The sequence below is a fragment of the Lissotriton helveticus genome, chromosome 7, assembly GCF_964261635.1.
Source record: "Lissotriton helveticus chromosome 7, aLisHel1.1, whole genome shotgun sequence".
Classification (NCBI taxonomy): domain Eukaryota; kingdom Metazoa; phylum Chordata; class Amphibia; order Caudata; family Salamandridae; genus Lissotriton; species Lissotriton helveticus.
The window spans coordinates 1,565,817,308-1,565,830,749 of record NC_136068.1 but is presented as its reverse complement, the minus strand read 5'-3'; the positions used below and the strand labels follow the sequence as shown (position 1 = coordinate 1,565,830,749).

General features: G+C 42.7%; 1 protein-coding gene across 1 annotated transcript in view; it reads right to left on the bottom strand.

Annotated features, from left to right (window-relative positions):
* LOC144769580 (leukocyte immunoglobulin-like receptor subfamily B member 5) overlaps positions 1-13,442 on the bottom strand; it is a 368,889-nt gene that overhangs the window by 36,308 nt on the left and 319,139 nt on the right. The window contains exon 8 of the mRNA XM_078653740.1: positions 10,016-10,053. Coding sequence (XP_078509866.1) covers positions 10,016-10,053 — 38 coding nt within the window. The remainder of the gene's footprint in view (positions 1-10,015; positions 10,054-13,442) is intronic.

The window sequence follows — 13,442 nt, the reverse complement described above, 5'->3', positions numbered from 1 at the left end:
TGGGTGTTCCCACACATCAACCCATGGATCTTGGAGTACTCCCATATTTATTAAGGGGTAGCAAACCGGGAATGCGTAAAAATGCTGTGCCATCCCAATAGAGGCGTAACGTGGAGAAATATGTCTATTTTTCCATTTTATTTCCCCTTTCTACTTGTGCTACATTCCGCTGCATTCTGTTTTTGTGCAGGAAGGTGTCCAGTCCTACACAAAAACAATCCTGCCTGAAACGCAGGCACACTTGCACCATGGCGTAAGGGTGCCTGCGCTGGCGCTAGGAAGCACTCAGTGCACCAGTACAGAGAGAGGGCAGGAATAAATCATATCTCAGTAAATATGGTGCATTTCTGATCTCTCCATTTGATGCAGCACAGTACAGGAAGCTGTCTTGCTGTGTTGCATTGCGTTGGGTCAGATGTTAGTAAATCTGGCAGTGATCGAGATCACCTCTAATTCAGACCAGTTTATGCTTGAGGAATGTTCTTGCTACTTTTGACAGGTTGCCAGAAATGCTTGTATAGCCCGAAAGTTTATCTCCAAAATCTGGAGATCCTTCCATGGTTACCACTGCTGTTGGTTTTTATCCCAAATGAGTTGTTATGAAGCTAATTTTAATCCCACTTACCAACAGTTTTCTAGTTTTCTCCCTGGAGGTTCTTTCCTCAGGGAAAAAGCTGCAGTTACCAGCTTCATTTACTGTGCTGACAAGGATTAGGTTATTTAATTATGGAAAACTAGTTATATCTTTGTCATTTGGGCATTTTATCATAGAATACAAGTTTATCAAAATGGCAGCAATAGTCGCAGCTTTGTTCAACAACGTTTTTCATCCTGTGCAGAGTCAAGTGCCTGTTCAATCTGCTGTTGGTCCTCAGCATGATGGGGCATACCACGATGCACTACAAACTAGAATAAGATACAAGCAGCGCATCTGCAGATGTATAGTTGATCTTTTCCAATGTCAGATGAACACATTTTAAGGAATTACTGACTTAATTCTCACATAATAGTACTCATTCGTGACCTTAAAAGGTGTGATTTAGAACCCAATAGTAATATTAAAACTGCTGTCCCACCATTGGTTAAACTGGTGTCAGTGTTGGACTTCGGTGCAACTGTGTTTTTTTCAAGGAGATGTGCCTTTACTTCTGGACCCTCTCATTCTAGATTCAGTAAAATGTTGCTGAAAATACTCAGTGCTCTGTTGAAACATATGCAGTGTTTCATCATCTTCCCTAAACCAGCCTGTGTACTAACCAAAGTGGAGAGTGCATTCTATGGTATTGCGGGGCTCCTGAAATGTTGTTGTAGCCATTGATTGTACACACATTTGAATTGTTCCATCTTGTGTTCGAGAACAGTTGTTCAGGAATTGAAATCTGTACTACTCCATCAATGTTGAAATGACTTGCAGTGCTGACCTCACCAACATACACTGCAATGTAAAGCCCCCAGGATCTGGGTATGGCTCCTTTAACCTGCGCAGTAGCAGTATTCCTCATGTTATGGCTGCTCTTCAACATGAAAGGAAGTGGTTACTTGGTGAGTGTTTTTCGTTTTTGTATATTGCTTTTTGTCAATTACATTTTGTTATTTGGTATATCAGTTTATCATCATCATAGTCATGGGCATGAGATGTAGGCCACACAATATTCAAATCAGAAAAATGTTTCTGATATCTTCTTTTCCAACCTGGCTTTCCCAGCAGCAGCTAAATTACAAGCATTTGTAATGCAATAGGTCTCGCCTTTGTTTTTTACCTCTGTGTTTTTGTTTGGAGCATATGTGTTGTGGTGTGAAGTGGAATGGAATTATGTGGGTTGGATTGAAATTCTTAGTTGTGGAATTGTGTGCGGTGGTATTGTGCAGTGTATAGTGTATTTGTGTAGTGGAATTTGGGGAATTTGTGCCATGGTGAATAGATAGAGGTAAGAGAATAGATAGAAAAGGAGATAGAGAGGGATAGGTAGTTTGTGTGTGTTAATGAACTCCAGAATGAGGAGCAGAAAGAGCAAGTGGACAGCAGGCCAAAGACGCATAAAGAGGGAGCATCTGTGTACGTAGAAGACACCCGAAGCAGTGGAGGAGAGCATGGGTTTGAGGGACTGAAACCTAGAATAATAATAAATAATAATAAATCATTTGTAAAGCGCCTGGCTACACAGAGAACAGTGTGTCCCCGCGCTAACTGCTGATAAATTATTCAGAGGGCCGATGTTACCAGCCAGGGCTGGAAAAGGCTTGGGAAAGAGATTGTGCTCAAAGAACTCAAGTGAACCACATGAGAGAGGTGGGAAGAGTGTTGGGGGAGCAAGAGAGAGGGGTGAGAGATGGTACAAGTGAGAGGGGCAGCCAGGGGGGAGGCAAGATGTGGACTAGTGCACATTGCAAAGAAGTACCGCAAAGAGGCATGTGTGAGCAGGTATTATAGAGAAGAGACCGGGAGAGTGAGGGAGTGATGAGAGGGGCCGTGTGTTGTGGAGAGATGACAGGGTTGGTGAAAGTACGACAGAGAGATGGTTGTTTTGGAATTGTTTTTTGTGTAAATGTGTGGCATGGAATTGTGTGGTGTGTAGTTGTATAGTGGAAATATGTGGCATGGTGTGCTGTAGAATTATGTGGATAGTAATTAAATTGTATTAAGTGTAACAGAATTTTGTAGTGCAGTGGTGCTGAGGGGGTGCTTAGTGATACTGAGGTGGTGGGGTGCTTATGGGGATGTGGTATTGAGTGATACTAAGGTGGTGCTGAGTGATGCTTTTGTGGTGCTTAGGTGGTGCTATGCCCGTGCTCAGGTAATGGTGAGTGAAGCTTTGTTGGTGCTGCACTGGTGCTGAGGTGATGCTGCAATGATAATGAGGTGGGGATGTGCTGATGCTGTGATGGGGCTGCATTAGTGTTGAGTTAGTGATGCACTGATACGAGGTGGTGCTGTGCTGAGATGGTGCTGTGCTGATGCTCACGTGGTGCTGTGGTAGTGTTGCGGGATGCTCAGGAGATGCTGTGCTGGAGCTGAAGTAGTGCTCTTCTAATGATGAGGTGGTGCTGAGGAGGTGTTGAACTGATGCACTGCTGTTGAGGTGAATGAATGAGGTAGCACTTGTAGAGCGTCTCGTTACCCGAAGGCATGCCAGCGCTGAAGGTTACGCAGATACCTGATTCAAGACATATCAGGGTAAAAGGAAGGTGTTTATCTGCTTGTTCATGTGATTTACTTGTGAACAAATGTGTAGGGGGATGTGATTCCAAGTTTTGGCCATGTTACATGACAAAAGGCGACCTCCACTTCTCATTTGTTTAATTTTTGGAACTGTCTTCAGGTGTATACTTTCTGATCTCTAAGCTCTTTTGGGCTGGTAGGGATGGATCATCGCCTGAAAGGCCTGAGGTGGTGCTGAGGTGCTGTCTAGTGATGCTCAGGTGGTGCTGCAGTTGTGCTGAAGTAGTGCTGAGAGAAGCTGACTGGTGCTGAAGTGGTGCTGAGCAGATGCTGAGGTGGTGCTGCAGTGAGTGCTAAGGTGGTGTTACCCTGATGCTCTGGTGATGAGGTAGTGCTGCGCTGATGAACAGCACAGCACAGCAAAGTTACCTCGATCTTGCACTTTCATATGGGCCTAAAGTGCTGTTTTTAAAACTGGGTTTGGAAATTTTACGCCGGAGAGGGAACATTGAAATGTAAGAGTGTAAAAACAGTCTGTCACTTTTGTTCCTAGCGCAGAAAGGCATTTTATTCTCTGCGTTTGTCCGGTATTTATAACTAAAAGCAAACGTTGTTTTGACAGAGGAAAAATAAAAAGGCTGCATGCCAATTTGCAAGGGTGCTCTAAACAGGTATGCCAATCCTTGTTGTAGGCAAACAAAGACTGCACTTCGTAGGTCTACTCCACATTCCTACGTGATCAGGAAAGAGAGGGGTTTAGAAATTAAGGGAGATGAGATGACATAAGAGATCAGATATGGGCAAGGCGGGGAATGCAGATGGGGAAAGGGATGTGGAGGAGGAGATTGCTGGTACACAAGGGAGAGAAGGCAAAAGGACAAATGGAGAGATGTAAACATGTAAGCAAACCTAGAATACTAGGTCACCATCATAGACTCTGTGTAGCACTGTTGTAATGTGCATGACATGTTTTAATAGGCTTGTACTATGACATGCTTGTGTTCTATTCTCCCTACATTCCTGCTCTTCATGATTCCATGTGGTCAGAGGAGCTTTGGTGCCTGTGGGAGTTGGAAGAGTTTGAAGACGTCTGTTGGTGATGTTCATCTAATAAATCTTCATTTGAACTATACTGGTGTTAAGTACTTTTTACAACACTGGCGACGAGGATGGGATCCAGTTCTTCTGGTCTTCAGGGGGGTATTCAACCAATTGCTTCAGAAGATAGTATTTGTATGGTTATTCAACACCCAAAGGTTAAAATTCCTTTTGATCGCAGTAAGATCAAATGTTATCGCTGTGGTAGTTCAAATCATTCTTCTTCTTTTCCAAATTGTTATGCCAAATCTGCAACCTGCCTTAAGTGTGGTATAAAGGGACACTATACCAGAGTTTGCAAATCCACGGGTAAGATACTTTCCATTGAAAGTGTTGAATCTATACAAGACAGTCCTAGACTAGTAATTTCTAGTGTCACTAGTGATGGCATCATTGATGCTGATCCCATTACCATGCCTGAATGCAATGTGATAATTGGGGGCGAAACTTTTGTAGTTCTAGCTGACTCGGGTTCGCCTTTCACTTTAATTGGTAATGAAAATTGGAATAAGACCTTTCCTAAAGTTGAATTGATCAAACCTGATATTAATCCTGTCAGTTATAATGGTTCCCGTATTGATGTATCAGGTTATACGGTCATGAGAATTCACTTCAAAGGTCGAGAGACTGTTGGTAAAATGTATGTTGCTTACAGGGGTGACAACCTTTTAGGGTGGAGACACCAGAGGGATTTGGGGATTATTCTCCATCCTAATGCTCTCAAACCCTCTGATCAGGTTAAGCTAATTGATCAAATCTCCTCATCAAATACGTTTTTTGCCGATTTTCCTCATGTTTTTTCTCACAATTTGGGTTTATTGAAAGGTTTTGAGCATCGTATTATTCTCAAAAGGAATGCCATTGCCTGTGTATATAAAGTCAGAAAAGTTCCCAACATGATGTTAGCTCCACTTAAACAAGAACTTACCAGACTTATCGATTTGAATGTCATTGAAGAAATTGAGTCGTCAGAGTGGTTGGCCCCAGTGGTTTTTGGCCCCTAAGGATGGGGGAAAGAGCATCCGCATGTGTGTGGACCTTAGGGGGTTAAACAAATGCATATGGGTGGATCGCCAACCACTCCAGAATATTCCTGAATCCATCACTATGTTGTCTGGGGTCAAAATCTTTTCGGTGCTTGATTTGTCCTCAGCTTACCACCAGGTGCCGCTTCATCATGATTCTAAACATCTTACCTCCTTTGTTACACCTCTTGGAGCGTTTCGTTTTGTGAGAATGCCGTTCGGGTTGGCATCCACGGCGGCATGTTTTCAAAGGATTATGAAACTGGTGGTGGGTGATGTTTCTAATGTCATTTTTTTTCAAGATGATATTCTTGTTTTTGGCAGGGACGATAATGAGCATGACAGTGTATTGAGAACAGTCTTGAGTAGATTGGCTGATAAGGGTTTGACTGTAAACAAGGCTAAATGTAAAATTGGTGTGACCTCGGTAACTTACCTTGGCCATGTGATTTCTGGGGAAGGAATACAGCCTAAATTGGAATTGGCTAAGAGTATTGTTGAGGCTCCCACTCTGTGTGACAAGGATCAAGTTAGATCTTTCCTTGGTCTGGCGGAATTTTACGCAAAATTCATTAAAAATGTTGAGTCTGTTGTTGAGCCTATTAGGAATCTTTTAAAAAAAGGGGTTCATTTTGAGTGGAATGCTGGTTGTAATGATGCGTTTTTGGTTGTTAAGAGGTCGATCAGTCAGTTACCTAGTTTAGGCCATTTTGATACTAAAAAAAAGACCTTCTTAACTACTGATGCTAGTCTCTCAGGTTTGGGAGCAGTTCTCTCTCAGTATGACAATGGTGAGCCAAGAGTTGTAGCGTTTGCCTCTAGAGCTTTGAAGAAAGCTGAAGGACAATATTCTTGTATTGAAAGAGAGGCTCTTGCCATTGTTTGGGCAGTCAAGCATTTCAAGTTTTATCTATGGGGTATTCCTTTTGTCGTAAAATCTGATCACAAACCGTTGGTACAAGTGTTTTCGTGTATGGAGAGTGAAAGGTTAACCCCGAGACTTAAACGTTGGAGTGAGGGGCTGGAGGAATTTCATTTCATTGTGCAATATTTCCCTGGGTCTTTAAATAAGGCTGCAGATTGTCTTTCGCTGTTGCCTCTACAAGATCAAAGTGAACATCTGGAGTTGGGTTGTGTCAATGTGTCTTGGGTGTGTGAAAGTGCTATTTCTATGGAGGATTGAGTTTGTGCTCAATCTGGTGATCAGATTTTTCCCTTGGTGAAGGATTTGGTGATTAATGGTTGGCCTAATGATAGTAGAGGTATTAGTAATGACCTTTTGCCATTTTGGTCTGTACGAGATGAACTTACTATTGTTGATGATGTCTTAATGAGAGGTTAATTCCTCCTAGTTTAATGAGATCACAGTTGATCAATCTTGCCCATGATGGACACATGGGTAGAAGTCTTACCAAAGCACGGTTACGAGAGAGATATTGGTGGCCCAAAATGGATGGTGAGGTTGAGTGTGTGGTTAAGGACTGTTATCAGTGTTCAATCAATGACAAGTCTAAGGTAGTGAATAAGGCCCCTTTGTCACCAGTTTGTATTCCTGATCAACCTTGGTCCAAATTAGGTTTGGATATTATGGGTCCATTTGATTTGTTACTATCATCTGAAAGATTTGTAATTCTTCTTGTAGATTATACATCCAAGTGGGTGTCTACCAAGTGTGTGGGCTCAGTTACTACTAAAGTGGTGATTGATTTTTTGCGGGATGAATTTGTGTCTGAGGGGATTCCTAAGTGCATCATAACTGACAATGGTGTGCAATTTGTCTCCACTGACATGGAGACCTTTTTGAAAGACCATGGTATAGCGCATCTTAAAACTGCACTCTATGCACCTCAAGCCAATGGTCTTGCGGAGCGTATGAATCGTGTTGTTAAAGGGTGTGTTCAGAGAGCTATTGATATGAAGATTCCTCTTAGAGAAGAATTGAGAAATACTTGGTGGGCCCATCGTACCACTGTTAATTATGTTTCAAAATCTTCTCCATTTTTTATGTTACGTGGAAGGCAAGCTTGTTCTAAATTGAATCCTGCTTGGCTTCCCCCTCAATCTTCTCCCTCTTTGGATAAGGGGAATGTGGAGGATAGAATTCATCGTTATCAACAAAAATATAAGGAACGTTATGATGTGAAGAATTCTACCAAAGTTAAATTGTGGAGTGTGGGAGAATGGGTTCTTGTAAAAAAAAAAAGATTTTCCAAGAAAGGTGTCTCTGAATTCATTGGTCCTTTCATGATCACTGATATTTACAAGAATGTTGTTACTATGCAGAATGGCTGTAAATGGAGCATGTCCAGGCTGGTTAAGTTTTCTGATGTGGTTTCTCCATCTACTTCTGATCTTGATTGTACTACATCTGCTTCTTCCTCATCTGGTCGTGGTGTAGTTCTTTCAAGGAGGTTTCCATAGAGAACTCATCGTGCTCCTGTACGTTTCAGAGACTATGTTTAATTCTTGTGTCAAGTTACTTACCTTTCTGATGTGTTATACTCTTAAGGGTATGCTTTTCTTTGCTCCATGATTTGTTCTTTTCTTTTTATTTCTTTTAGTATAGGGGATGTGTTGTAATGTGCATGACATGTTTTAATAGGCTTGTACTTTGACATGCTTGTGTTCTATTCTCCCTACATTCCTGCTCTTCATGATTCCATGTGGTCAGAGGAGCTTTGGAGCCTGTGGGAGTTGGAAGAGTTTGAAGACGTCTGTTGGTGATGTTCATCTAATAAATCTTCATTTGAACTATACTGGTGTTAAGTACTTTTTACAGCACTAATGAAGGTAGATGAGGTGACATAAGAGATCAGATATGGGCAAGGCGGCGAATGCAGATGGGGAAAGGGATGTGGAGGAGGAGATTGCTGGTACACAAGGGAGAGAAGGCAAAAGGAAAAATGGAGGGATGTAAACATGTAAGCAAACCTAGAATACTAGGTCACCATCATAGACTTTGTGTAGCACACACCAGCTAGCACAGGGTCTCAAGAAACGGTCTTCCAATGAGAAGCAAAGGAGTTGCTTTTTAAAACACATCGTCAAAGTTTTTTTACTGAATGTTTAATGCATCACACAAACTCATTGGGCATGTTAAATATGGACGGCAACATGCAAGTAAATATATCTTGCCTATATGAGCAGCTTTTGTCTGAAGTACCCTAACTCCACCCACGAGATGGCATACAATTAAGAGTCCTAGTGTTACTCGCTGCTGGGTGTCGTCATTGTAATCCTGGATGTACTTTTTACTTGGACCTCTTCTTAACCTTCTTTAAGAAGCTGGCAGCATGCAGGTCCTGGAATGGCATGCGAAAATCCCTATTTCACAGCACTTGATAATGGTGCTGTGGGCATATTAAACAAGTTCACTCCCTCCCCTTGAGAGGAACTCCAAAACAGAGAAGGAAGTTACAACAAGATAATGCTTCTGAAGAAGTGCGTGCAACACTGTGTGTCATTTTCCAGAAGAGCAGAACGAAGTACACACGCAGAAAGCAGAACTGCCTCGGTAAGCTGCACATAACAAAAATAAATGTGCTCCCACATGAAAAGTATTGCTGAGGATCCAGAGGAGAATATAACCTGCCCCAGTAACTCCACAGTTTACTAGCAAACTCTAAGCAAGCCAGCCTGTGAGCTGCCTTCAGAGAGAAAACAAAAGAATGTCAGCCACATGGCAGGAACTAGCCGGGATGAATGCTGCAATCAAATGTAAGCAGCTACGGGTCTGAGCACCCACAGTGCAACATGAGGTTGAAAACATAATAAAATAGTTCCTCCCACAAGCAGATCAACAGAACAAAGCGTAATGATATTGTACTAAGTCCCTGCTCCTTGGAGGAATCCCCCGATTTCTGTTATGTTATGTTGTTACTTTGTCTGCCATGTGCTATTCATACCCTGCTCACTATGTAAAGCGCTCTGATACCCTACCTTGGGTTTGGTTTACGCTATAGAAAACTCTAAATAAATAAATAAATAAAAAGGAGGGACAAAGAGGCAGGACTGGCCACTAACAAGCAAGGTTTTTTAAAGGGCACTGAAACCAACCAATGAGAAGCCGGGGAATGGCTTTAGCCCACAGAAATGTATACTAAAGTATACAAGAGGCCGTACGCTTTATTGGCAGCAAAGTTCACTGGCCTTATTGTCTGTCAGGATACAAAAATGTAAACACCAGTGACACACCTTCCTTTTAACTCCCTCAATCCGACTTCCACACATTGTTTTAACTCAATAAATCCAACTTCCACACAACCTAGGACTCAATTAGAATCTTTAAACTAGGTTCATAAATAAGACTACACATCCGATGCTAAACTGTCGAAGGAGAAATGGAGATAATTAATAGCATTTCACATTGAAAACAATCAGCACCATGGGCACACACAAGCAACCATTTAACTCCCCGCACAAGCGCTACTAGCAATAAAATACACATAAGAAATCTAGACCTATTGTTTTTTCCAATGCTTGTTACAAACTTTCATTGTCCTTCCGAGTCTTCCTTCCCCCTTCCCATAGTACAGGAACAAGAAAATGCAGGCCCTTTTACTTGTGTATTTTCCAGGGCTGTTAGACGTCTCGCAGTCCCTTGTGCCCATTCTTCCAGACCCTTTTTCCTTAAGAAAAACTGTAGCCTCTACCGGCCCACTCTTATGTACGTTTTCCCTTCTACATCCTATCAGAGAGGCAGATACATCCCTCACAGCATAGTTATACTCACAGTATTATTTGATGTGTTCACTTTGGTAACAATTGCATCTGAAAATAAGATAACACAAAAACACACCGGGCTGTGAGAAGAGCGTTCTGGTCACTCCTTTTTAAAACGAGTCTTCACATAGAAAATATTTAAATACCTTCAGAAAGTACTTTTTAAATACATTCTCCTGGTACAGGACTACACTGGCACATTCTTTGGTTTGGCCATATATCTGAACTGGCAGGGCAGGTGGGAGTGGTGGCACAGCATAAATCAAGAAGTTCGAATCGCAGTACACATGCATTGCCTAACAAACCCCAAACATGCCACCTGCCTCCGCCTAGTTCGATACATTTTCTTCGGTTGATCAGATTAGACATGCCTGATTTTCACCCGTGTGCAGTGCCCTCTCAAGTGATTTATTTTTCTTGGGGACCATTGTACTTTTTGGTAGCAGGGAGTTCTTATTGTTATTGGGTGTCTCGCTCTAGTGTGTGACACAGGCTACTGGATTCAAAGTAGTCTGGTCCTGTGGCATGTATTTGTCAGAAGCTGACCTTCGTGAGTTTTGGTTTCAGTTCGTGGGTTCACATTCACCCATGTATGGCCCTGTAGTGACTTCATTTGATCTATCTCCCCATGTACTAACAGGCCGATGTCTTTGGCCTTTGATCCGTGAGGAAGATGCCGGGCTTTGTCTCCGGTAGTCAATGTATCTAGACCAAGTAGGGCTGCTGCCTTCCACTTGCAGTGTGCTTCTCATTCCATTGATAACTTAATTGTTCCCAAGATATCTAGACAGATACAATCCAGCTTGGGTGACTAGATTGGGGGAGTCATGGTCAAACCCAGGGTGACCCATGTCCACATTATCTTTGTGTCTCTTCAAGGAAACGTTTGTGAGGGTGGTATAAGGAACAAATCCAGTACTACTTGTAACTGCACCATCTTAAAATGTTTGCCTTTTCCCTAGGGACTCTGCTGTTTATTTGTTGTTTGCCTATCACAATTTGCAATACCTTTCAACAACTAAGAACGTTCATGAAGGGGGTGGAAATACCTGGTGTAGGGTTGTGATTTAGGCCGGTTACACTGCAGTAACAAAGCTTAGCTTTCTTGAAAGATGCTGAAGGAAGCTGGCCCTTAGAATACCTGAAGGTTTTTCAACAACTTTCTTGAACATAACTTGAGACCACAATAAAACGAGGATGATTGGTATATGTCTAGAAACTTCACAATCCTCCAAATCTAGCCTTATTGATAAGGGTTGGACAGAAATCCTGAGCTCTGGATCAAGCAATGTGCACCATATCTACAATAGAATTGCAAAGCTTGTTTACATAGTCTTATGATTTTCTTTCACTGTTACGTCTACAGAAAGGAAGGAGAGGTCTAAAATGACTGAATCAAACTGCAAAGGATTTTGCAAGTGGAAAATGACAATATTCTATAACCGTACCAATTATATGGCATGGAGAAGTTTCTTTGAGACAAGAAGTCAACCACTGCCCTATTTATTTGAGTTCAACAAATAACAAAGTGATGGAATGTATACTTGATCTTGCTCCAAATCACAACAGTCCAGCTCAAACTACCAGGCCACATCTCCTTCAAGATATAAACAACCCCACGTGTACCATAGGAGGAGAGGAATGATCTTTTTTCTAGGGTGGGCCCCTGCTCTACTGCCATGGTAACCCGATATACACTTGGCCACTCCCTCCGGCTATCGATTGGTGGGTATCAATCGTGATAACGACAAAACTGGAGGGGGTCTTGCTATTATCTTAAAATCGCATCTGAACCTGACCATTAAGAAACGTACTAATTTAGGACTTATTGAAGCGTTGTACTTCACAATCCTGGATTCCGCCACTAATATTCTAGCTGGTATCCTGGTATATAATCCCCCTACTGCTTCTTCTTCCTCACTTACCACCCTGTTACACACAATAGCTGACCTCTCCCTAAGACACGCTTATTTTACGGTGCTAGGAGATTTCAACTTACATGTTGATGACTCATCCTGCACGCAAGCGGCTCGTTTAATTGAAACCTTGCAAGGACTAACTTTGTCCCAATTAGTTAAGGGCCCGACACACACTGCAGTCCATACTCTTGACCTTATATTTACTAACCACCCACGTGTTACCTCTTTTCCTGCACTGCCCCTTACCTGGTCGGACCACTTTCTCCTCCCTTTTGAAATTTCCATCCCTCCCCTCCCCCCCCCTTCTAATCTGAATGGAGAGAATGCACGAAAATGGCATAAAGTCACTTGCGACGCCATTGATCCCTGTTTCTCCTATCAGTTTGATTCTGCTATAGACCTCAATGAGGAAATAGCTAGATATAATTCTGCTCTTTCTGCTGCACTTGATGTCATCTCCCCTTTAAACCCTATTACTTCCGCTAGATCTCGGCCCTCTGCTCCTTGGTTTTCTCCCACTTTGCGGGAGGAAAAGAGTCGATGTAAACAGTTGGAACGTAAATGACCTATGATCCTGAGGCTAAAACAATATATAAGTCTGCCCTGAATAAATTTCAAAAGTTAAAACGTTCCACGATGAGAGCTTACTTCTCACAGTTAATTAAGAAGGCTGAGAATTCTACCAAAACCCTCTTCAAGATAGTGAAGGATTTTGTTAATCTACCCGCCCTGAAGGCCCAGAGCTCTCCCAGCCAGGCCCTCTGCAACAGGCTTTCTGATTTGTTTCAGGATAAAATCATTAAGTTATCTTCCTAATTTGAACCAGTTCTCTCCCCTCCTCTGACCACTGAGTTTGACTCCCAGCAATGTTCATTTAATTCCTTTGAGGAGCTTACTCTTGAGACTGCCTCTAAACTACTTGTTCAAGTTAGGTCAGGGTCACCATTGGATCCAGTCCCCGCTAAGGTAATGGGTAACCTTGCTCCGGTTTTAACCTGCCCTCTTCTTTCCATTTGGAACTCTTCGCTAAGCTTGGGTCAATTCCCCTCAGCTTGGAAACAGGCTATGCTGGTTCCTATTCTGAAAAAATCTGATGCAGATCCCTCACAATTTTGTAATTACCGCCCGATTTCCCTTCTTCCCAAACCAGCTAAGATTCTGGAAAAGGTGGTTCAGAGGCAACTGGCCGATTACCTAGAAGCTAACCAGCTGCTGCATGACTCCCAGTCGGGATTTAGAACCGGCTACAGCACGGAGACTGCCCTGCTAGAGGTATCGGAGACTATTCGTGAGTGTGTGGACAGGGGCGAGGAGGCCATGTTGGTCCTCCTCGACCTGTCCGCCGCTTTCGATACGGTGTCCCACGATATACTACTGGACCGCTTGCAGCAGTTGGGAATTGGCGGCACGGTACTGACCTGGATCAGATCATTTCTTACAGGGCGGACGCAGAGGGTATTTCTTCGGCCCTTTGAATCAGAGGCTAAACCACTCTTGTGTGGAGTGCCCCAGGGTTCG